Source organism: Protopterus annectens, chromosome 8.part0, assembly GCF_019279795.1.
Source record: "Protopterus annectens isolate FY-2018-M chromosome 8.part0, PAN1.0, whole genome shotgun sequence".
NCBI classification, from domain to species: Eukaryota; Metazoa; Chordata; order Ceratodontiformes; family Protopteridae; genus Protopterus; species Protopterus annectens.
The window spans coordinates 1,627,963,696-1,627,989,438 of record NC_056741.1 but is presented as its reverse complement, the minus strand read 5'-3'; the positions used below and the strand labels follow the sequence as shown (position 1 = coordinate 1,627,989,438).

Sequence of the window (25,743 nt, the reverse complement as noted above, 5' to 3'; positions counted from 1 at the left end):
AAAGTAAACACAAGGACGGTACTATTGGAATAAGCACACTGGCACTTTAAATGTTGATGAATATAATGACGTATTTTTTAAAAAAAGTATATAAGCCATACTATAATGTTTTAGGATTGTTCTGAAGAAGTCTAATTAAATTAGATGAAAGCGCTCAACTACTGAATTGTATTCGTAATAAAGACGTGTTTTATCTATTCAGAGTGTCGGTGTGGAACTGTGAACTGTGTACGGGTAAAGGAACTAGTATCTCTGGTAATCCACAGTAAAATCAGTCCAAAAGACAATCCTCGCTTGAATTGTAACCACACACAAATGCCTTAACTTGTTCACCACATTTTTGCCCACATTTGAACTTCATCATATGTATGCAAAACCCCTCAATAATTGTCTTTATATACAAAATTCAATTAAAACCAACCAATCACACCTTTTTTTTAATAAATTATTTAAAATGGTATGCAGTGGTTCGAGGAAGCTCTGGTAGATTATGGTAAACTTGATGTGAACGATTTTAAAGCCTGCCTTACACTGATGGATGTAGTTTTAAAAAACAGCTACATATTTTATGAAGGGGAGTTTTATCAGCAATTAAAGGGCATAGCAATGGGGGCAATATGTGCCCCCACCTATGCCAATATTATTCTTTCTTGGTGGGAGAAAAATATGTATTCAACACTAAGTACATTGAGTGCTGGTCCTTATACAAACAATACCTGGATGACATTTGCCTTTTCTGGAAGGATACAGAGGAGAACCTTTTAGAATTTTTGGAATACCTAGTAGGTACAGCTTCCTTCCTAAGATTTACATACAGTATAAACCATGACTGCATGAACTACTTGGATATAACCATTAATAAGGATCATGGTAGTTTTACATAAAAAGTATATAAGAAGGATACTTACTCGAATTCCTACCTTTACTAAACCAGTGGTCATATCCGCGGTGGTGGTGCTGCGGTAGCATTGTCACCTCACAGCAAGACGTTGTCCCGTTTGATTCTCAGCTAAAGCGTCTACTGTGGAGATATGCGTGAATGGGCATACCTTCGTTGAAGGTTGTGCGTTAGGGCCGGCAACTCAACACGTAAAAATTAACTGCCAATCATTAGCGGACCGGAGTTCCGCTGTGGCGACCCCTAACCAGGAAAAGCCGAAAGACACAACAACAACAACTAAACCAGTGGTCATCCCTTTCACCAGAAGAGGAGTCTGGTGAAAGGGCAGTTTGTAAGGATTAGTCGAATGACCTCCAAGGACAGAGATTTTATAGATGAATGTGTTTTATTAACCAACATGTTCAGAGAGAGGCTATCCTCACAAGTTATTAAATGAAATTAAGCAGGAGGTGGTTGAAGATAGGAAAACAAGGTTTGCACCTATACTAGGGAAAGAAGTACAGCTTTCTGAAGTTATTGATGATGGAGAGACAAAGCAGTCAGATCCCAGCAGCAACAGTAATTTTGAGGAAACTTAATTACACAGGGGATGCAGGGGTCATAAGACACACTGTAGAGAAGGAATGGAATAAATTTAAGGACATTTCAGACCTTGAAGGTATCCTTAATAAACCCTTGAAATTTATTTACGGAAGGGATATTAACATTAAGAATATACTTGAAAGCAACAACAGATGTATTGCTACACAAAGCAAAAAGAAAGGGACATACAAATGTGGGGGGTGACCACAGTGCCCCTTTGTTAGGTCAGGTAACAGTGTACATCTGGAAAGTAGGGTCAGGACCATAAGTAGTATAAGTTTTGCTAACTGTAATACCTGTGGGGTAGTGTATTTAGCATTTTGTGGGGAATGCACTTCATTTTATATTGGGAAGATGGAGAGAAAATTAAAAATGAAAATTTATGAACACACATACGATATTAGGAATTTCAAAGTACCTTGCAAAGGTAAGGGAAAACAGCTCTTGTACTTTACAAAAAAAGCACCTAAACAGGCATGTCTAAGGGTCAGCTTCCGGTGATTTGTCCTGTCCACCTGGTGAATCTGGGCATACTGGGGCAATGCAGCAACTGCCTCATGTACACAGACAACCCTCTCCTCCTACCACCCAACACTACAACCTGTGAGAGATGCACTTACATAGCTAAACTAGAAGCAAACTCTATCCAGCCAAGATTGTGCTAGACAGTCAAGAGGAGAACGTTAATACCTACACTACACCTCAAGCAACACATAGCCCTTCAAAACCCACACATAGCATATATAAAACCCACATATGCGGAGGCCCTGACTCCCATGCTCTGGAATAGACTGCCCATGCATGTCAAGCAGAGCGCCTCCTTAGCCCTCTTCAAAAAGACCCTTGACGATTGGATGGGAGATAGGAAATTCACCCCAGGGATCATGTCCGTCGCCCTGCTAGACAGGGGTCCAGGGAAATAAATATTGGGGGAAGAAATGTCCGGGGAATTGTTTGGCTAGGCTTGTATAGGCCCCTAGGGCCGATATCCTATTACCAACCTATGAATTAAAATAATGCATTATACAGGCATTACATGACTTGTCATGGAACTACTTTCCAATTTGTTGTGTTAGAAGTAATACCAAAAGAACAGAGAGGGGGCAATAGGAGACTAGGTTAGAGTACAGGGAACTTTTTTGGCAAGTAACATTAGAAGCCACAAAATCTCCTGGCCTTAATGATACATTCTCCCTAGCCCCAGTATTAAAGCTTAGAGCTGGAAAGTTGTAATTGGCATTATGGCCACCAGATGGAGCTCCCCGTTGTGGAATTGTGAATATACATGAATTTATATGCAAGTATTTTATGTGTGTATTTAAAATTACTGTATTAAGCCATGATATTTATATTTATATTTAAATTCATGTTTGGTTAAAAATGGTTACAATAACATGCTGATTTGCACAAACCAAGTACATTTATATATTTTATATGCATTTTAAACACAATTTTAGGTAGTGTGTTGTAAATAATAGGATTGTTTTTAATTAATTTATTAAAAAGAAGGTGTGATTGGTTGGTTTTAATTGAATTTTGTATATAAAGACATGATTATTGAGGGGTTTTGCTTAAATTTGATGAAGTTCAAATGTGGACGAAAATGCGGTGAACAAGTTAAGGCATTTATGTGTGGATTACAATTCAAGTGAGGATTGTCTTTTGGACTGTTTTTACTATGGATTAATAAAGAATTTGGCTTACACTTTGGCTCTATCTTTGGAGGTTGCCCATACAAGTGCATTTTACATTTCCATCTAGCTATCCATTCTCCCTGCCCCCTTCCTACCCTGTCATGTCTTTGGCCACTGGCTCTAATTTCCTTGATATCTATTTTTACTTCTTTGGGTTGATAGTTTTTCACTGGTAGGCTGTTTGATATTGTCATTCTTAGCCATAGAGAAGGAGAGAAAACCAGGTTTTAAAAAGTGTAAGTGTTGTGGGCACAAATTGCTCCCATGTGAATTGTGTCTAATACATGTAGCAGCCTCCCATCACACTAATAACTGCAGTATTTATAAAAAACTTTAGCTTACATACTTTTACGGAATGTGAAAGTTAACTAGACTCTGCACTGGAGGGAGCGGTAGAGACACCAGTACTAGGAAAGAGGAAGGAAGAGGATCAGTTTGTGTTAGAAAGGTTTACCCCTCTAAGGCTCCTTGAGTTTGTAGCCCATCTCCCACTTTAGAAATACCCAGCATCTCCACTCCAGCCAAGCATTATTCCCTGGCTTCACTTACATGACTTCAGTGCTACCTTAGAGGATATGACACTTAGATGGCACACAGACAGCTTTACTTCTGAAAAGTAGCTCTCTCCACTGCTTTCTTCAAGACCTACATCTGTAGCATCAGTTTGATCTCACAAATCTCTTCAGATGTCTGCTCAACTTGACTGGGAGTACATGATGTCAACCCTTGTCAAGGACTTTGATAAAGTATCATCTTGGCAGCCATGGTTCTCTCTGTGGGTCGAGAGTTTACCTAGACCTCCTGTCATACCATTCTTCCTTTGGGCCAGATATCTGCACTGACAGCATTGGAATCAGCACTTACTGCTATGCTGGACATCTCTGTGAGGATGCATCTTAACTGTTCCACACCTACAGAGTTGGCACCAATGACATTTAATGCTAAATCCTTTTCTGTTATTGTCATAAGGTCTTTGGCAGGCAGTGCTGGACCTTCAGCACTGATGACTTTAGAGCCATTCTTGGTGTCAGAGTGTTTGTCTTTTAACTGCTATGGAGCACAGATCCCTGGTATGGCTTCACCTCCAAAAGCTTTGGCATCAGTAGTTGGGGTAGGTTTCCAATGTTGGCTCAGACCTCAGTTTCATCAGAACTGATGTTTCTGGCCCTGGGAATCATGGAGGGTTGCATGGTGCAGAAGGAGGCTACACCTAGCTCCTTCATGCCCATAGTATCAGAGGTACTGATTCTACCCAGAGATATCGTAGAAATTGGACTCTTGAGACAACCATCATTCAGGCTCCCAAAGGACTACTAGGCCCATTCTGGTGAGATCCAGAGATCAAGTCTTCCCAGGAAGCTCAGATGAAAACTTCTATCTCAGTCCCTTGAGAAATAGAGAATGCAAAAGGAAACACACAGACTTCCCCTTGGAGTCTCCAACTTTGGATAGAGATCTGAACGAGGGAAGGTTTCCTCCAAACTCCCTTAGGAGGGTGCATCCTACAGTGAAATATTGGACATGATGAGGCAGAGGGGATCATGACCAGTGGACCCCACCTCCCCTGAGTAACACATCTTACACAAGGTCCATAATTTCTCTCCCCCATCAGAGTTGGTAATGCCTCTCCCAGACAAAGCAGCAAAAATGCTCTGTAGGAAAATATGTAAGGAGATTGACGTAGTTGAGACCATGCTGAGGAAGCCAGACAGAATCCTTCATACCCACAAATACAGGCCATATTGGATCAAAGGATCTCTTGCTGAATCCAAAATGGTAGCTGCAGCCACAAAAAAGGGACATCCCAGAAGACATCCAAGCTATCCATCCTCCTAATATGGACTTCAGGTTTATGGATAGGTTAGGGAAATTATTGTATGTGTCCAGTATGTTCTCCATCAGAGAATTGAACTACGTGGTGCAAAGGGTTTAGTTTCAGAGGGAGATCCCACAGAAAGCATGAAAAAAATCTGATACAGTTGCCATCCAGAAAGGAGTCTGCCTTGAGCACTATTTCTTTTCTAACCATGTTCCACATACATAACATGACAGACGAGGCAGCTAGGGCCACAAGTTTAAGCCTAATGATGACAAAACACACACCTACATTCGTGGAGGCTCTCAGTAAAAATATGCCCAAACAACCGAGATCTCCAAAGCAGAAATGCAAGCATCCTCCACCCGCCAACATAACCCAGATGACACATAGCCGACATACAAAGTGTGCCACTCATCTACAGCCCATAAGGCATAATGTACCCAACACTCTAGTCATAGGTGACTCTCTTGTCAGGTACACTGATTTTCCACTCACCAGGCTAAACAAGTAGAAAGTTACTGTCAGCTGCCTGTTGGGTGCCAGGATCTGCCACATAACGCACGCACTCAGGTCACTCCACAACAAGTAGAAATATGACTCTATCATTGTCCATGTTGATGTGAATGACCTGAGATGACCTTCCTGGACTACATGAAAAGAGACATGGAGGAGCTCTCCAAACTTGTAGCCCAGGCACATATGACCCTAGCCCTGAGTAGCATCCTGCCATCACCCAGAATGATACCACAGTACAAGGACAAAATGATTGACTTCAACAATTGGCTAAGCTTCTGGTGTCATTCTAAGGGAATCCAGTATCTGTCTGCCTGGGATGACATGATCGACAGTCCACGCTGCTTTGCCAGAGATGGCCTGCACCTGTTGCCCTTGGGATTCCAGATACTGGCAAAGGCTCTTGCCACCCCTATAGTGCCTTTTTAGGCAAGGTTCAAATGACAAATTCACCACCGTAACAGGTACAAGCAAGCAAAATCTGAGGGTTATGCTACTCAATGCTAGAAGTCTAAACCTCAAAATGCAGTCACTCGAGGCACTCCTTAAAATGGAGAACATCGACATCTGTGCAGTGACAGAGACCTGGTTCAAAGCTCCATAGAGCACTCCTGCATTACCAGGCTATAATTCATACCACACCTTTTGGCCACCAAACCCGGACAGAAACAATAAAGGTGGAAGCGTGTCCATATTCATTAAGGATATCCACACCTCCAAGCTAGTTGCTCAGCATAATGCATCCGAGATTATCCAAGTTCAACTAACTCTGGGCAAAACCGCAATCCAGATTGTAGCTTGCTACAGACCCCCCCACCATGCCCCAGGATTCCCACTCCTCTTTTCTTGATACACTGGAAAATATTAAGGTACAACCCAACAACCTAATAATGGGTGATTTCAACTACCCCACCATTAACTGGGAAAACTACTCGTGTACAAACTCTTTTGCTCAACATTTTCTGGAATTCATTCAATTCCAACGCCTTGGATCAACTTATCCACACCCCCACCAGGGGCAGCAATATCCTAGACCTGGTCATCACCCACATGGGCGACCGGTGTTCACACCAGAGGTCAGCTCCTCGTTGGTCAGATCCGACCACAAGCTAATCACCCTAGACATCCACATCCCGCTCCCACCCACCATTAGGAAAACAACCGTAAAAAAATTCTCCAAAGCCAACTTCATGCTTCTTAAGACAGAAGTGGCAAACTTCACGACACCCATGCAGATGGACAATAGAGGTACGACTGCTGAATCCTACACAAATGCACTTTATAAGCACTTACACAAATGCATGGATCGTGCTATCCCTAACAGAACCAAGATGCTGTCCTCCAGAAGAAGGAAGCCAATGTGGTGGTCTTCTGCCATAAACAAACTCTACAACAGAAGAAAGAAACTGTTGCAAAAAAAAAGAGTAAAATCCCACGATTGGAGGAACTCCCTGGTCAGCCTCACTAAGAAGCTGAGATCCCTCATAAAATCCTCCAAAGCTAGTTATGAAAACAAAATCGCCACTGATTCTAAAGACAACCACAAAGCATTCTATGGCTATGTCAAGAATCTCAATGGCAACACTCAGATCTGCTCTGAGTTACAGCACAATGACACTAAATATACAGAACCAACTGATATTGCCAACATCCTGGCAGACAGGTTCAGTGCTAACTCCCCCCCCCCCTCACCCCGTAAAGGACCCATCTTTATACCGGAAGAATGCAAAGTTCCTGTAATCACGGCTGCACAGGTAAAAATCTCACTCTCCAAAGCCAAGAACACAGCATCCATGGGACCTGACAACATCCCAGGCTGCCTTCTACATGAACTACAGAATGAACTGGCACCCCACCTAAGTACCACGTTCAATCATAGCCTCACCTCAGGCTTTGTGCCCATTGAATGGGGCACCGCAATGGTTATCCCACTCCACAAAGGGGGGGGCACAACAGACCCCGGGAACTACGGCCCCATTAGCTTGACGAGCCTGGTCTGCAAGGCCATGGAACGTATCATCATGGAACTCATAAACAAAGACATTGGAGATCTCCAAACTGTGGACCCCACACAGTTCAGGTTTGTAAAAGGCAGATCATGTCTCCTAAACCTGATAGACTTCTTTGAAGCAGTCACCAAAGCCATAGATGAGGGTAAGGTGGTTCACACAGCCTAACTAGATCTCACAAAGGTGTTCAACACCATCCCCCACTTTGGAATTATAGATAAACTCACTAAACTTGGTATAAATCCCTTTGTCACAAGATGGGTTGCCAACTGGCTTACTGACAGAACCCACTCTGTGAAAGTAGCAGACTCCAAATCAGACTTCAGACCAGTGACAAGTGGAGTACCACAGGGTTCAGTCCTGGGTCCACTCCTGTTTGGTATCTACTTCTCTGAAGTACAGGCTAACACAGAAGGTCTTTGGCTAACTAAATTCACAGATGACTGCAAACTAGGAGCCATAATCAAAACTCCTAACGATGTGGACATCCTACAAAAGGGCCTCACTGAGACAGATACCTGGTGTCAAAGCCATGCTCTCAAGCTCAATGCCAAAAAGTGCACTGTCATCCCCTTTGTTAAAAACTGTGTACCCATTAACTACCACATAGGTGGTAGTCTACTTAACACCAGGAGTGTGATAAGAGACCTTGGGACACAGGTGGACAGTAGTCTCTCCTTTGATAATCACATCTCCACAGTGGTCAGGAAATCTTTCTACGTGGCACACCTCATCACAAAAGGTTTCTCATCCAGAAAAAAAGAGGTCATTGTTCCCCTCTACTCATCACTCATTAGACCCATTATAGAGTACAACACCCCTTTTGGTATGTACCTCACAAGACATCTACAACAACTGGAAAGGCCGCAGAAATACCTCACAAAGATGATTACTGGCCTCAAACAGATGCCCTATGCAGACCGACTCGAAAAACTCCAGCTTTACTCCATCACATATCGCCTACTCAGAGGCGATCTCTGCCTAACATACAAAGCTATGTCAAACCCAGAGCCGTTGGACATGCTCCACTTAAAGAAATCCCAATCCCTCCCAGCTACACACTCTAGGGACCTAAACCTTGTCACCACAATAAACAGAACATGCTGGAGGGATAGATTCCTGTCCCACAGACTTCCCATACTCTGGAACAGACTACCTATGTATGTCAAACAGAGCTCCTCATTAGCACTCTTCAAGAAAAATCTTGACGATTGGATGGGCAATAGGAAATTCACCCTGGGGTTCACTTCTGTCTTTCTGCTTGACAGGGGCACAGGAAAATAATTTTCTTGGATGAAAGTTAGGGTACCTTTTTGGCTAGGCTTGTATAGGCCCCAGGGCCAATAGCCTAGTACCTACCTATGAACTAATGAACCTATGAACAGAACCAGAAGGGGGCAAGAAAGCTGTGGTTTCAAAAATCCCAGCAGCCCCAGCAAAGACAGCAATAAGACAGATGTTTTTGGGGCAGAGGGGAATTTCAGTATGGATGCCAACCCAGAGGAAGAGGTGGTCCCAATAGCCAGGGAGGCAGGGGATTCTTTCAGAGATTCTGTTTGTAGAATCCCTGAAGGTCATCCTGACTCTTCCCCTGTGAAGTCAGTCAGGAGACGACCCTTTTTTACACATCCCAGTGTGGATGGTTATCGCAGTGAATTCATGGGCAAGAAGAATCATAGCCAGAGACTACTACATTCCGTTTTTCATAACACCTCCAGCTCGGACCTCCCAACCCCCTTCAGTATCACCTACAGAAAGGGAAGCAGCTTTAAAGGAGGTGCAGAGCCATCTACATAAGTGTGATCTAAGAATCAAAATTTTATTCCAGATTCTTTTTAGTAGACAGTAAGAGAAAAGGACCTCAGGCCAATACTTGACCTAAGTCACCTCAATCATGTTGTTAAGAAGGAGTTTTTCTGGATGGTTATGGTGCAGCCCATATTGCCCAATTGGATGTGCTGTGCAGATCTTAAGGATTCTTACCTACACATAAAAATTGATAAGTCATTGAGAAGATTTCTTTGCTTCCAGGAAGTCACTGTCAATTTTGAGCACTGACGTTTGGTCACACCATGCCTCCGGGTGTTCACCAAATACACGGCTTTGGCTGTTTCTCACATGTGACTGATAGGGATCAGAATGTTTCCATACTTGGGCAGTTGGCTTCTGGCAGTACTATCTATGGAGCAGCTTGTTTTAGCAAGGCAGTACTTGCTTCAGATCTGTCTGTCTTTGGGGATAATGGTAAAAGTAAACAAGTCTCAACCAAAACTGTCACAAGACCTGTTTTTTTATAGGTTGCTAAGTAGACACTTGAGAGCTGGCAGTTCATCTACAGGATAGAGTAGAATTGCCTCTGCAATTTTGAGGTCGCACTTGTATTCCAACAGGATCAGCCACCAGCAGCTCAAGTCTTCAAGGTTCTTAGACTTATAGCCATTTCAATACAAATGGTTCCCTATGCCAAGTTCAAGATGAGAATTTTACAATGGTCACTTTGGGTACAATGGAACCAGCCCATTCAGCTAATATAACATAGGTTCAGGCTATTGAGGGTCATGAGAAAGAGTGTAAATTGGTAGATGAATCAACAAAATCTGTCTTTAGGATCACCTTTTGCCAAACCAATGCAACTCGCAATGGTTACAACTTAAGCATCTGCCCTCACATGGGAGGCACTTCTTAGAGAGGAGACAAGGTTCATGGGTTGAAGAAGGGGCCTCACTGTACATAAAGATCCTCAAAGTGAGTGCAGTTCTTCTAGCAAATGAGGCATTCAAGGATGTGCTCCCTCAGGGTTCAGTTCTCATATAGTCAGACAATATTGCGGTGATATGGTATGTGAACAAGCAAAAGGGAATTCGATCTTATCAGCTGTGCAGGAAAGCAATGAGAGTATGGGAATGGGTGATCATTTGGCAACACTTTCTAATAGCAACCCACATATCTGGGTTTACCACCATGATTGTGGACAAACTCAGCATACAGGTACTGCTACCCCACAAATGGTTTTTCAAAAGCAGACTAGCATGCAGCATATTCAAAAGGTACATTCTCCCATGACTGGACCTTGAGTCTTCTTTATGCCTCTCCCCCTCTTCCCCTGTTACCAGAACTGTTACAGAATGCCAAAGCTTGCAAGGTTCAACTCATTCTCACAGCACTTTTCTGACCACACGAGACTTGGTTCCATTTTCATTTGGTCTCATTTGAGGAAGAAACCCCTTCTCCCTCAGAGCTTTGATTTGCTAAGTCACCCGTTTGGACAGCTTCATCTGGAAATCCAGCCCCTTCTACTAACCACTTGTTTTTTTCCATTTCCAGTTATGGCCAGGAATTCCCATTTCCCTCCAGATGTCATTAAACTCATTACAGCTTCTATGAGGACCTCAGACCTCAACCAGGAGAATTTACAAAGCTAAATGAAAAAAAAAAAATTCTGGTGTGGGCCATACCTCTCAACTGTCCAGATTTTTGCCTCATATTTTGGTCTGTTCCTCATAATTGTTTTGCCTTTTTGGCAAATCATTGAGGACTGAGGTCAGAAAATAATGACAGACATTGGAGCTTCAGACTTTATACCCTTCAGAAAATTCATGCAAATGAAAAAAAACCTTTATTTTATCAATTTTTCAAGTTAATTTGAACTGTATTTGAAAATTGTCCCTATTTTAGGGCTTTTGTCCCCCACTACTTATAGTTTTGTCCAGATTTATTGTGCTAAGAGGTTGAGCGTTATGCTGTGGGCTTATGACGGAGACATGTTACTGATGTCAGCACCATTTTAAAAATTTTAACTTTAACAGAACTGTATCAGAAAGGAACGAGTCATTTATGAAATTGTACCCAGAAGCAATTTATTCTTATCATAAAGATTTTCTTAATTATTCCCTGGCTACATATTGATCATGTAAGGCCTTATCAAAGGCATTTTTCATTCCAGACCCAAGTAATTAAGCCAGTTTTGGCTTGGGACCTGAGCTTTGTATGGTAGTGTCTAACAAAACCTCCATTTGGGCCAGCAAGTTCAGTTGATATCAAGTTCTTATTATAGAAAACAGCCTTTTTAGTGGCTATTACTTCAATGATAAGAGTTTCTGAGATTCACTCTGTTTCTTCCCAATACCCCCATATTAGTGGAGTTGCTTCTTTATTACAGAACCTTTCTTTATGCCTAAAGAAGTAACACAAAACAATCTAAATGAATGCATTCCCTTACCAGTATTTTTCTTAAGTGTTGTTAAAGGAGAGTACTTGTTACATTGTTTGGATGTTCATTGATGATTAAGGTTCTGTTTGGATCATACAAAGACTTTCGGGGAAGATGAAAAACTCTTTGTCTACTTTCAGTGGCCATACTGGGTCAAAAGTTCACTAGATTACATTGGCAAAATGGATTTCAGATTGCATTTCTTTTTATTATACATCAGCAGGGAAGCAGCTTACTGTTCCACCAGAAATATTGATATTTTTTAAGTACTGCTTTTACAAACTTAGAAAGTTGATAGAGTAACAGGTTTTCCATTAGTATAAGTTTTCTGAAAGATATGAAATATGAAATTAAAATATCTATCATTATTTTCTGACTTCAGTCCTCAAGGATTTGCCAGTGATTTGTCAGAAAACCAAAATTTAATCCAGAACAAACCAAAAATATGAGGCAAAATGTGGACATTCTGCAAAAATCTAGACAGTTCAGAGGTATGCTAGCAGACCTTTCATTTCTGACTAAGGGTACAAGGTGTGCCAAGGAAGAATAAGATAATAGAGTTTCAGCTCCTAGATTAAAGTTCAAGGAAAAATATTAAGAGTTTTCGGTTTAAGCACAACACTAACAGTATGCAGTCAGTATTCTAATCTAGCTTGGTTATAATGTCAGTTTGGTAGACATTAAGGGCAAATAAAAGAATATAACACTGTTTTGACTCCTAGTTTAGGTATACTGATTTGAGATAAACTGATAAATGTAGATAGAAAATTGGGCTCCAACATCAAAAACAGGTGTGCAGTAAATAATTTGGCCTAGACTGGGTGTGAGATCAGCTTAGACATGCTAAGATGTACTGCTGCTTTACTCTGCAATTTATACAGCTTTAACTAGGAGTAGGAGGAGTTAACAAAGTTTCCTAAAAGAAAATATGAAACTGAAAGTGCTTGTGTATGTCAAATACAGTGTTGCATTCTACTGCACTGAGAGCTGTTCACCAACTGTTAAACTGAGGAGAGAAAAGTGAAAGAACCAATAAAAAACAACTAGTACTCCAACCACTAACATCTGTCGCATGTCTTGTGTATTCACATGAGCCACTGAGGCTGGGTATGCATTCAAGTTGTTTATTATACATACACATATCAGGAGCTGTAACTTGTACATATACTTTGCACTTCATGGGCTTACTGACTGACTTGTTACTTCTAACACACACACACACACACACGTACATCTTCATTCAAGCGTACATTCATTCACACTGACTGACTACACTAAATGACACTGATCTCGCACATGCTCAGTAACTTATATGTGCGTGCTGTCTAACTACAGTGGCTGACTAGGTTCAAAGGTTCAATACACACACTGATCTACAACATCCAGCCCTCAGAAACAGCAGCAAATTATTCCCGGCCACGGAATAACACTACTGCCCTCAGTAAGTTCATACCCTGACCAGAAAACCAACTGCAACTGCAATTTAATCTAAGATTAAATGTAAGAGTGGGTAAAATAATGAAAAAAAAAAGAGAGAACACTTTCTTTAACAAAATAGAGAAATTATCTAATGGATTAATAAATGAGAACACTCAGTGTTACAAAATGGAAGACCTGTTAATCACACAAACAGCCAGGCAACTGTGAAATGCACAGTAAAAACAGACTGAATTGTAATGTGATATGAAAAGTGATTAGACAGTTGTAAAATGCAGGGGAGAGCACTTAGTTTAATTGGGGAATTGCAGTCAGATACACAGATGTGTCGGGCAAATATTTAAGACAAAAAGTTAGCAACTGTAGCCAAATAAACTGAAAAAAGTTGCACAAATTGAGAAAATAAACAACAGAATGCAGAAAATACCAAAGAACTATACTCACACAAAGAAGCATGTACTTTCCTGAGTTTTATGTAAAGTGTAATAATGGAAAAGCCAAAAAAAATCTTAGCACAACTACTTCCAGCAAACTTTCTTGAGCCTTATAGGTGTTCATTACAACTATAACCTACATATTCACTTCATTTTATCTGGACCATTACACATAGTTTTGTAATCTTATGCTAAAAATACTAATATATATATATTCCACCCAACATTACATTACTTATCATACCACTACCAAAAGTACCATACTGTAAATCCACAAATGATTGCAGACCTATGGCAACTGCATACCTACTTGCAAAGATTCTGGAGAGACTATGTATGCGCCAGTGGCATAGGGAAATAAAATCCTCACTATAGCAGGTGACCCAAGCTTCTACTGGATCAGGAGTTTGAAGGCACATGCAGTGAGGATTAGGGATAATGCTTATCATGGGAGGCAAAGGTGACTCTTCCTACCTGTCTAATGACAGGGCCTGATGCTTACAGATAATTTCCTTTTACATAACTCAACACAGTCTATTTGTAAGAGATCCAAGTATTCAGCCAAATTTGAGGCTACATTCTCACAAACATGTACTGTGAGTGTCACGCACATAGACAACACTCTGTACATACCCACACTAAGTTATCATATGCTGCAGCACTTAAAAAATCCTTGCCTAAGCTGCAGCAGAAGAGTAGGTGCAAGTCCCACTGTAAACTAGTCAGTGAAACATTAATGACAACACAGCTGGGAGCTACCAGGATATAGCAGATCCTAGGCCCATTACACCAATACAATCTTCAAAAACAAAGAGAAATGTACTAGTGATTGGTGACTTCATAATTAGGCACAAGGATTCTACATCACAAGGCTGAACAAAAGCAGGATGACAATGAGCTGCCTCTTGGGAACCAGTCTTGTCAACATTTGCAAAGGTCCTGAGGATCCTTAAGATAGACAAATATGAGTATGGCATGGTGGTACCCTATGTTGGGATAAATGATCTGGCATGCAAAACCCTAACAGAGCTCTGCATCACAAATACAGGAAAGGCCGTAGGATTGAGTAGAATCCTTCCGTCACCAAAAAATAATACTAATGTATGAAGAATAAATGATTGGTTTAACAGCTTGCAAAACATCTGGTGTCATTCTAGGGGGATCTATTCTGTATTAGCATGGAAAGTGATACTAAACAACTCTACTTGCTTCCCAAGAACACTTTGTGTCTCTCGTTCCAAGGCTACTGCATACTGGTTATCTTTTGCTACTCCCATTGTGTTTTTTTTCCTTTAATCAGGGTCCAGCCGATGAACATCCAAACTACCTTCCAAAATGAATCAACCACTGGGTCATATCAAGATGGCTCTATTTAGTGCTAGAAGTCCAAGCAACAAAATGCCAGGTGTTGAAGCCCTACTGCATTTGAAATGCATCCATGTATATGTTGTTATGGAAACCTGGTTGAATTGCCTGGAGAGCACTCTCTCAGTACCTGGTTTTGTGTTTACTACTCGTTTTAACCTAATGGAAACTGTTGTGGTGTGTCCATATTTATTAGAGAACACATTACTTTGATGCAGATAACTAGAGACACTCAAGCAAAGCTTATAGAGATTCAAATCTTTCTAAATAAGATCAGCTATCAGTTTATAACATGCTACAACCCACCCCCCATATCTCTAAAAAGTCTCACAACATTTCCAACTATTCTTGATGAACTTGTCATCAGTAGGAATGCTGTTATCCTGGATGATTTTAACTATCAAATGATTAACTGGGAGGCCTGTACTATCAATGTAGGATATGAAGAAGATTTTTTTGGAATTTATAGACAAAAACTCACTGAATCAGATTATCAATGAGAACAGAATATACTTGACCTGATCATAACAAATGTAGCATCAGTATGTGCCATCCCCAAGGTATCTCCCTCATCGGTGAAGTCAGACCACAAAGTAGTAACCCTTTCCATCATAATCTCCAAAGCACCAGAAAAAAATATCACAGAATTCAGTGACTTTGAAAATATAAATCTCATGCGATTCTATGATGAAGTCTCGAAATTTAAGTATAACTGTATTCCCCATAATGTCGATACTGCAAAAAGTTTTGCAGACAATCTCTATTCACACCTGGGCAAATGTATCATATTGGTAGTTACAACTAGATCCAAGCAAATGTGTAGGTTTAAAAGCAAACCATCGTACTGGTTCACAAATAGTAATAAACTATGTAATAAAAGGGAGAGACTCTTAAACCTGTATAGCAGAACAAAAGACCCCCCCTCCTTTAAAGAAAACCTCAAAGAGTGAGCTAAGAACCAAAAAAAGGATATCAGAAAAATTAAAGCATCCCATGAACTCAAAGTGAGCTACAGTAGCCAAAGGCAACTTCAATCCTTTTTTTAGTTATGTCATAAAAATAAGAAGCAAACACCAAGCATTGCTGTGACCTTATTCATAATAGTGCTACTTACTCCGATCTGGTAGATAATGTCCAACATACAGCCAAATAAATTTAGTGCCAACTTCAACCTAGAGGCATCTCTTCCAAACCTACTTATCCTTGGTAGAATCCAGCCACCAGCTGTCATGAAAGAATATGCACTGAAGGTATTGTCGAAAATAAAGAATATCTCATCCATAGGGCCGAGCAACATACCCAGATGACTAATTAATACAGGTAAACAAGCACTGGTGGTCCCACTTTCCAACCTGAACCTAACAACTGACTTTATCCCACAGGAAAAGCACACATGTTTTGTTATGTCACTCCAGAAAGGTGGCCCCAATACTGACCACAGGAATAACAAAACTGTCAACCTAATGAGTCTTATGTGCAAAGCCATGGAACATATCAGACTTGTCTCCAGCAGTATGGTTTTGTTAAGGGTAGATCCCATCTAATAAATCTTGTGAACTTTTTTGAGAGGGTTACTCAGGCCATAGACTAGGCAAGCTATCCACACAGCATGCCTCGACCTTGCCAAGGCAGTCAAAACCATACCATACCACATGCAAATATAACAAACAAGCTGAAGAGGTTCTAAACTGACCGGTATGAGGTTAGGTGGATAGCCAACTGGCTTATAGACAGGACTCTGGCAATAAGAGTGGGGGGCGCATCCTTTAAGAGTATGAAAGACCTTTTCTATTCAGTATCTACTAATCATATCTCCACTTTTCAAATGAGGATCGTTGGTTATCAAAGATGTTGGTTGATTGTAAGCTGGGAGCTATCATCAAGTCCTTCCCTGACATACATGTACTCCAACAGAATCTTACACTTGTCAGTAGCTGGGGATTAATTGTTTGACTGATTTTAAAGAGAGGATCTACCTTTGACAAAACTATGAGCTCAAACTCAAGACCAAAAAGTGCAACACTGTAGCATTCGGAAAGCACCCCTTAGCTCCAGCTTGTAGTATAGATAACACACTACTTCAAAATGAAAAGGTTGTGAGAGACCTAGGTACTTGGATGAACCGCTCCCTCTTGTTTGACTGTCACTTAGTAACAGTGGTAAGGAAATACTTTTATCTTTCTCAGCTCAGAGCAAAAGGCATTTTTTCCTGATGAAGTCCTTATCTCCTTGTACTCCACACTGATTAGACCAATCATTATGTAAACACCCTCCCCCCATGGGATGTATCATTCTAACCATATCAGGCAATTAGAAAGAACCCAGAAGTAACTACAAAGACCATGGGCTTAAAAGTTCTGAACAGACAGGAAAAGTGTAGGCTTTATCGCTATACTAATTTTCATATGCACTTCTTAGGGGCAATCTGTGTTTTACTTATAGAACTGTAAGGGGTCCATAGTCTAAAAACTCGTATACCTTCATATATGCAGCATACCAGCCAACATTCGGGCTGCAGAGCTTAAGTATACTCCATTGAAATAAATAGGATGAGGAGGAGGGGGGATAGATTTGACACATAGCACCTATCCCTTCTCTGGAACAAAATCGTTCTGAAAGTTATGCAGTGTGACACACTGTCTGCCATTAAAAGTGAGTTGGACAACTGGATGGGTATTCTTAAATTCACATCTGGTATGACTTTCCTGGCTGTTCTTGAAAAGAGAGGTAAGGCTTAAGGGAGTGTAGATTCCTATGATTATGTGACATTTTATTAAAAAAAATCTTTATTAACCTTCTGGTGCCTCAGCACAAGTCTGCAGAGTTCAGATTAAAATTCCAAAAAATGCATAAAAGACGTTATAAATCAAAAAAATGCTTCGCTCATTAAAAATCAGTCTTACAACTAATCCACAATTTACATTTAACATTCAAGCCAAATGATGCCAAAGTACCAAATTTAAGAATGTAAATGCCAATAAATTCTTCACATTATTGCCTCCCTTCTTGTTCAGTCTTACATTTTCCAAAACTACAGCTGAAATGCCAAAATTAGTAAAATGAAAAGTAGTAACATGAGCTGCAATAGAGCCTTCAGTTTTCTTTTCTTTATGTCAGAAATATGTTCTTTTAGCCTTACTTTAAACATTTTAGATGTTTCCTCAATAAAATATAAATCACAAGGATATGTTAATGCATACCATACAACTTGACTTACACTAAAGTTGTTTCTTGCACAAAATTTGGTCCTATAATGCAATGACAGGTACTGGTGACATAGCTACATGTATTCCATGAATTGCAGGAGAATGTCGGCCCTTGGATCATGATTTAAACAAGTACTTCCTTTGGTCTAATAAATGACTGTAACAACATTCCACTGATAATCCTTAGTCATTTATTATCAGTAACAGCTCTATTTAGTCTTCTAAAGTCCTGTCCCTCTCTGTACTAATAAATATTTCTTTCTTTGCATGCTTGTGCTTTTGCTAGGGGAGTCTGTTCACCTATTGTATGTCTTTCTGGTTGCTGAAAATAGATGGTAATGTATCTTTTACACCTTGGAGGTTCATTGTCTGTTATTACTTTATCTCTCTTGGGTACACGTATGTGGGAAGGTTTGTCAGCTGGATGTTTCCTTTTCTCCTGGCAAAGATACTTCTGCACTACTAAACAAGCCTCTCTACCATGACTGTCAGATGCGTCATCTTTGGTCAGCAAATTCTTGACCAATGCTAGAACAAGACACTTAACCTGAGGATAGGCGTTTCCCTCTGGTGCATGGTTGAGGAATGTACCCATAGCAGACATATGTGCTATGGCCACTTAGTCACTGACACATACCTTTGATGACATCTACAGTTTGAACTTCAAGTCAGTAGAATATACTTTGGGATGGCTATCCATTTGAGCATCCTGTCCTAAGACTCCTCTTCTACTTTTTATGTTCAACCTGTCTTCTTTTCCTGCTTGGTTTAGGATGCTACTTAGAATTTTATCAGTTTTCCACCAACTGCACAAAGCTTCTTGAACTAATCTGTAGCAGGTATGTCAATACTCTCCATATCAGCTAATCTTCAAGAAGGCTTTCCTCTTCCTTCAGTTCTACTTGCTTGGAATGCTACTGCTGCCACTTTAGCAACAAATCATTCTTTAATAAAACATAAAATACAGAAATTGGTAACTATGCTTTTTTGCAAGTGCAACCCCATGTCTGAACATGGGTGGGCACTGAACATCTGCAGAGCTCATATGCTTTTTAACTACTACACAAGGATACCATATTGTGGTACAATGACACAGTTGTGCTCCAGTCGTGTGAGGTTTTGATTTTTAAGAAAAGTAATTTGAGAGGACACAGAAGAATGCACCAAAGCATTCCATCCATTGCAGAGGACTGGCTTAAAGTTCAGCTGATATAGTGAGTACTTCTCTCAGAATATGTGATTCTGTAAAATGCTGCATTTTTATTATATAGCTTTGGTAATATTAAATGAAAAATTAATTAGGCAAAGCTACCGTAGTAGTATTACATTCTTGAAATACTGGATTGCGATTATCAGCTTGCCATTTTTATGGATGAAAATTTAGATTATAGATTAAAAAAGTGATCCTGTCAAAATGACAAAAGTTAATGGATACTTAGTAATTCTAATGAAGTAAATAGTTTAATAATGACTTAATCTTGACACCATAATATGCAGTGGTTTAAATCTTTGGCAAACTGTACATGTAATTATATTAAAGTATAGTAACTTATGGAAACTGCGGTGGTGGTGCTGCGGTAGCGTTGTCGCCTCACAGTAAGACGTTGTCCTGTTCGATTCTCAGCTAAAGCATCTTCTGTGTGGAGACATGCGTGAATGGGCGTACCTTCGTTGAAGGTTGTGCGTCAGAGCTGACAACCCGGCACGTAAAAATCTACTGCCAGTCATTAGCGGACCGGAGTTCTGCTGTGGCGACCCCTAACCGGGAAAAGCCAAAAGATACAACAACAACAACTTATTTTTATGATTTGGTTAGTGCTGTATACCTCAACAAGAAATCAAATAAAAATTATACCATTAAAAAGGCATATGGTTTATGCTGCTATTGCCAGTCTTGACCATCTTTACAGAGAATTCTCTGTTTTTGTATGTTTTCCTCCATACTTGCGAACCATCAAGCCTACTGTCAATCAGGCAGTTTACTGTCCAAGGAGGACCATCATCCAGTTAGCTACAAGAGTGCTTTGTGCTCTTATGGGCATCCTAACAAGGAGAGTGTTTTTTTTTACATAGGGCCTACCCCATCCACGGTCCATCCCAGTGGTAATTTGAACACTTGCACCATCACAAGATCTGCACCACCACAAGATCTGCATATGCCCTTATGTCGGCATGAGTGCTGCTTCATATATGCTGATAAGGTCTACCATTACCACCTTGGATGGTTATGTCCACATCTTCCCTGCAACTGCTCCCCACATCATGATGTATCTCTGCTTTCCAGCTGATGATCTGTCATTACAATAGCACCACAGATTGGGTTGGCTCCACCATCCATATCCCTCTGAAAGGCATGCTTATCCTACACACCTTTGCAAAGTACCCTAGCCACTATTCAAACGGAGGTCACTTGTAATGGAATAACCAAATGTATATGTTTCTTTTGCTGATTTACTGAAGTACTCTGATGGAAGTTTGATGTTTTGCTTGTAAAATACATTCACCTTTTTGATGTTTTACTGTCTGTGCCCTCTTTCTTTACTGTTTTTTTATACCATTGTTCTTTGCAGCATCATGCATTACTATGACACTTGGCAGTAGGAACAAATTAAGTTTAATGTCAGCATTTAGCCAAAAGAATATAGTGAGCAATTCACTTATCTTTTTAAAGCATTTTTCCAATGGGTATTTTACTTTTGGATCATTATAGTACATAGTAAAAGTAATCTACACATTGTTTAAGACAGTTTGAATTAGGGTACTGAAACAGTGACATCCCATTTTGCTTTCATGTTTCTTTAGATCCTGTCACTGTCATAGATATTGCCTATAATCCTGCAGTCCTTAAACTAGGAGAAGATGACCAGGTTGAAATGGATCAGCTGATTCGTCTGGCAATGAAATACATACAAGAAGAACATAAGCTTACTTTGTCTCATTCGTACATCATACCAAAATGCAAACTAAAAGGAAATGCTGAAAGAATGAGACTAAGTCTGATGAACATGTGTCAAAAACATCCTGTCTGCAAGAAAGATAGTGGTGAAAGAATGGGTAAGTAAAAGTTTTGAAAATGATGCTTATAATTCACAGTACTGTAGACAACTGTTCTATAGACAGATTGTTTGTGGACAGAAGAAAAATATCACAAATAAAAGTGAGAATGATATTAATGCCTGTGTACGAAAGGGTAATTTTTAAACAACTGTCATCTTTCTGCACCCCGTCTTTATCATAGTTTGGAAAGGAAATGCAGTTTTAGTGTTACTCAGCAACTAAACTCAGTTTCTTTTAAGACTTTCTCAGTAATTTCTTTTTAAAACAAGTTCATTTAAATTTCATCTAGTGTGTAGCAGGTCAACCAAATTACTGTGATATTCATTGTGGTATTGCACAGGATGCTTAGTATAGATCATTCATTAGCATTTGCAGGTCTGGCCAACATAAGTGACCACTTAACGGTGCCACTGTGATCACCGATTGTGGGGAATGGTAGCGAGCTGTGCACCAGATGGACTGATGTTCATGGAGTTTATAATACTTTGAGAATTTTAAATGAAGTGTAGGTACCTCTTCCACTTGCTCGCAAAAATGGTCACTATGAAAGGGACAGCAAAACTACATTCCCCATAAAGTGTAGTATAACTGTATTGCATTTGGTGGGGGAAGTAGCATACATCATAGACTGTTTCACAGTTTGCCTTGTACTAGATAACAATATAGAACACTACCTAAGAAGTATTTTTCATTGCAAATCAGTAAAAGTAGAGATTTTTTAATTTCTTATATAGGCAAATTTTGTCATATTATACGTCCATGTTATACATTTAAGGACAATCAGCATGTTGGACCTTTACTATAAAAAGTAATAAAACGATTATAAAAATAAATAGAAAAAAATCTAGGTACCATTATACAAGGATAACAGAATCTTCTTTGGTTTAGGATACAGATGACCAACCATCATAACATGTCTTTTACGACCTGAAAAAGTTTATTTTAGTGAGACTATTCAATTAATGAAACTCCATTATAATGGTTGTTTAAATGAAATAGTTTCAGAGAAAATCTTTAGTATTTTAATACCCACCAAGAGCTGATTAGAATGCATTCCTGTGACTGACTCATGGAAGGCAAAAAATTTGAATATAACATAAAAACCTAATAATTTTGAAAAAAAAACATAAATGTTAAAAATAAGGTAAACATTAAAAAAATCATTCCATGCTCGAAAGAGGTTTAACAAAAGGCATTACATAAACTAGTTGGAAGTCTAATAATGTTCTTTTGTTGTGGGATTGAATGAATAATCCTACAGTACATTTTTCTTCTTTTAAATCTTATTATTCTGACTTTGATTACAATAAATCTGTGATGAAAGTACAGTTTTTCATAGTATTTGCAAACTGCCAATTATAGTAAAAGAAACGCAGTTTCTCACCCTCACTTAATTGTTGAAGCAGAAGAAGAGGAACTGAGGCAGCTAATGAATAAATGCAAAAGGTGTTTAATGACAAGGAGGATGGAAAATACTTTCCCTAAGAATAGAAATTCTCACCCGATGCTGCTTTTAATTTTGCATAAATAAATTTTGTCCATTGAGAAAGAGGGCTATCATTAAATAGTGGAGACTATGCCTTCAGCCTTTTTGCTCTCCTGCTCTTTATATAAATATTTGAAATTTTTATATAAAGTTGTCCAAAAAGAGTCTGAATTGTTTATTATATTTTTCAAGTACTGCATAATGCCATTTCCTGGTTCAAGTCTCATATCTTCAGGTCAGAGCAGTTTGATGGGCTCTCTGCTAAGTCTGGAAAGAGGCAGAGTTTGAAAATCTTTTTCTGCGGGATAAAAAGGCTATATCAATATATATCAAATCATATAAAGGCTATATCATGAGCAAAAGGATAGATAGCTCATATCAAATAAGTTTTAAAATCACTAGATACTTTAAAATTAATTTCAGTGTATCAGTCAGGTTTTATCTTAAGTGCATTTGATGTACTTTCTGAATTTACTCACAAAGGAATTATGCTGGACATGTTTAGTCTATTAAATACAGTATATAACATTGCACATTTGATATATACATAATTGTCTGAAAATATTTTCCGTTGTTCAATCTGCAGTGAAGCTTGGAAGGCATGCCTGGCTGAAGGATCGGTCTAATTAAATACTACTAAGAATAAGTTTTTCTACCACTGTCTCTAGAATCTCATTTTAGTTGTGAATTATTTAGAGATTATGCTCTTGGAATGTTGTGTAGAATCCATTTTTTTTTTTTTTTTTTTTTTTTTTTTTTAATAATTGTCATTTTTCTGAGCATTTCCTTTTACGAACAATCATCCCATTAAATACCTTTTAGAAGAGGAGGAGGCAGTACCAGTCTTGAGAGAATTTTCAGATGACTCATATTAACAGAGCAGTCCCCGGGAGCATGAAGAATCTTTAACAGCTAAATAACTCCTTTCTTCTCCTTGTACAAATGCTGTAGAGATTAAATGTGTGTTCCATTTATAGCAGTTACTGTTCTACCTAACTTGTCAGCCTCACTGATGGGGCAGAATTCGGTAATTTCAGGAAGAAGGAAACGTTCAGTCTTATTTGTCATTAGTGGGGATATTGGAAATGGGTACAAGATAAAATTTTCATCAAAGCTTTCCTTCATGGCATCTGCAACTATGCAGGCATGTGGCCATTCTCTTTTGGGGAAATTTTATCAAAAACAAATATTGAAAGTTTCGCTCATCCTATCGGGGAAAAAACAGATGAACAGTTGTGAGTTCAGTTCATTCAGCTTTATTATACACAAACACATCTGGATTGAGGCTTAGTAACTTAAACTTAACTGAACTTGCAAACCGACTGACTATTACACTCATACATATTAACCCTCTGGCTGTTCTCTCAAAATGGCACTGCTGCCTGCATGTGCTCACTATTTATATGCATGTGCCTACACTTGGAAATGCTTCGTCAAGTTACAACACATGCTCTGTTCTACATCCTCCCTCTTTGAGAAATAGATCATACACCAAATGACAGTATTCATTGACATGCAATTACACAGCAATGATTCTTTGACGTGCAGTTATACAGAACCAGTTATTTTACATGCAATCATACAAAATTAAACACATATAAAACAATCATGTTCAGGTTGCTGTATATTTTGCACTAGGCCTAAAAATATGACTTGATCTTGTAACATAAAAATCAGAATTGGATCTAGCAACGGGGATGGTCTTCAAGGGATGTTCAACTTTGGGGACATCATCTGGAATGGAAATAGATACTGAGACATGTTCTTCAGTATAAACATTGCCAGGGCTGCTCTGAGATCTAGAGTCTGTATCACAGGTATGATGGTGCGATATTGATTCAGACACTGCAAGACGATGCCTGCAGTTTCTCCTGTATTCAGTACAGTCAGATTTCACTAAGTAGGGTCTCAGCTCGGCACATATGTCTCTCACTTGACCAATTCGATCAAACCCTTTTACTGTTTTCATTCTCATTGTCTCTCCTTCTTTTACAGGACAAGGAAATCTGCTTGTTTTATCACAGCTGGACTTCTGAAGGGAACGTTTCTCAAAGAGTTGGGCTTTGATTGCTCAGTTGTTTTTAGCATTAGGCACCAAAAATAGAACTGATAGGCAAGGTTGTTCTGGTTTGCCTAGATAGAAGTCTCTGAGCAGGTGAGGCAAGTAGGTTGTCACAGGGTATATTTCTGAGATTAAGTAAATTCAAGAAGATATTGGTATTGCTGCCCCGCTTTGACCTCTCTGGTAATTGCTTTGCACTCTGTACTGCATGTTCAGCAAGGCCGCTTGACTGTGGGTACTCGGGACTACTAGTAACATGGATAAAGTCCCACTCTCTTGCAAATATCTGAAACAGTTGACTGATAAACTGGGTACTGTTGTCAGAAATAACTTTGTATGGACTACCATGGACTGAGAAATGACATTTAACTTAGTAATAGCAGCACTGGACATTAGGTTAGGTAGCAAATCAATCTCAAACCAGTTCGTATAAGAGTCTGCCAACACTAAGTAATGCTAATTGTTCCACTCAAATATGTCAGTGGCTACTGTTGACCAAGGTAGTTAAGGAATTTGGCTTAGCTGAAGTGGTTCGCTTTGCAAATGCGGATAAGTACTATTTCATACTGAACAAGATGAAAGCATTTATCAATGTCCTTTGACAAAGAAGGCCAAAATACTAGTCCTCTCACCCTTCTTTTGGTAGCTTCAGAACCTGGGTGGCCACGATGCAAAATCTGAATGTATTCATGTTGTAAGAAAGTAGGAACAATAACTTTGGGACCTTTGAAAATGGTGCCATCTTCCATCAGCATCTCATCTCTGTATGGAAAATAAGTTGTACTTCAGGTGGTACACAAGAATGCTTTGAAGGCCATCCAGCATTTATGAAGTGGTTGAGCTTCTGCAAAATTGGATCAGACTTCGTATGATCTCTTAGCTCAAGTCTTGTGGTAGAAAAATTACTCACTTCCATGACATCAAAGTCAAAATTCTCTGCATCAAGCTATTCTGTGGTATTTCTGGGC

At 39.5% G+C, this 25,743-nt stretch overlaps 1 protein-coding gene across 1 annotated transcript in view; it reads left to right on the top strand.

The window, feature by feature from the left end:
• PIH1D2 (PIH1 domain containing 2) overlaps positions 1-25,743 on the top strand; it is a 335,361-nt gene that overhangs the window by 137,252 nt on the left and 172,366 nt on the right. The window contains exons 4-5 of the mRNA XM_044079474.1: positions 20,973-21,228; positions 21,287-21,360. Of these exons, the coding sequence (XP_043935409.1) occupies positions 20,973-21,228; positions 21,287-21,360 (330 nt within the window). The remainder of the gene's footprint in view (positions 1-20,972; positions 21,229-21,286; positions 21,361-25,743) is intronic.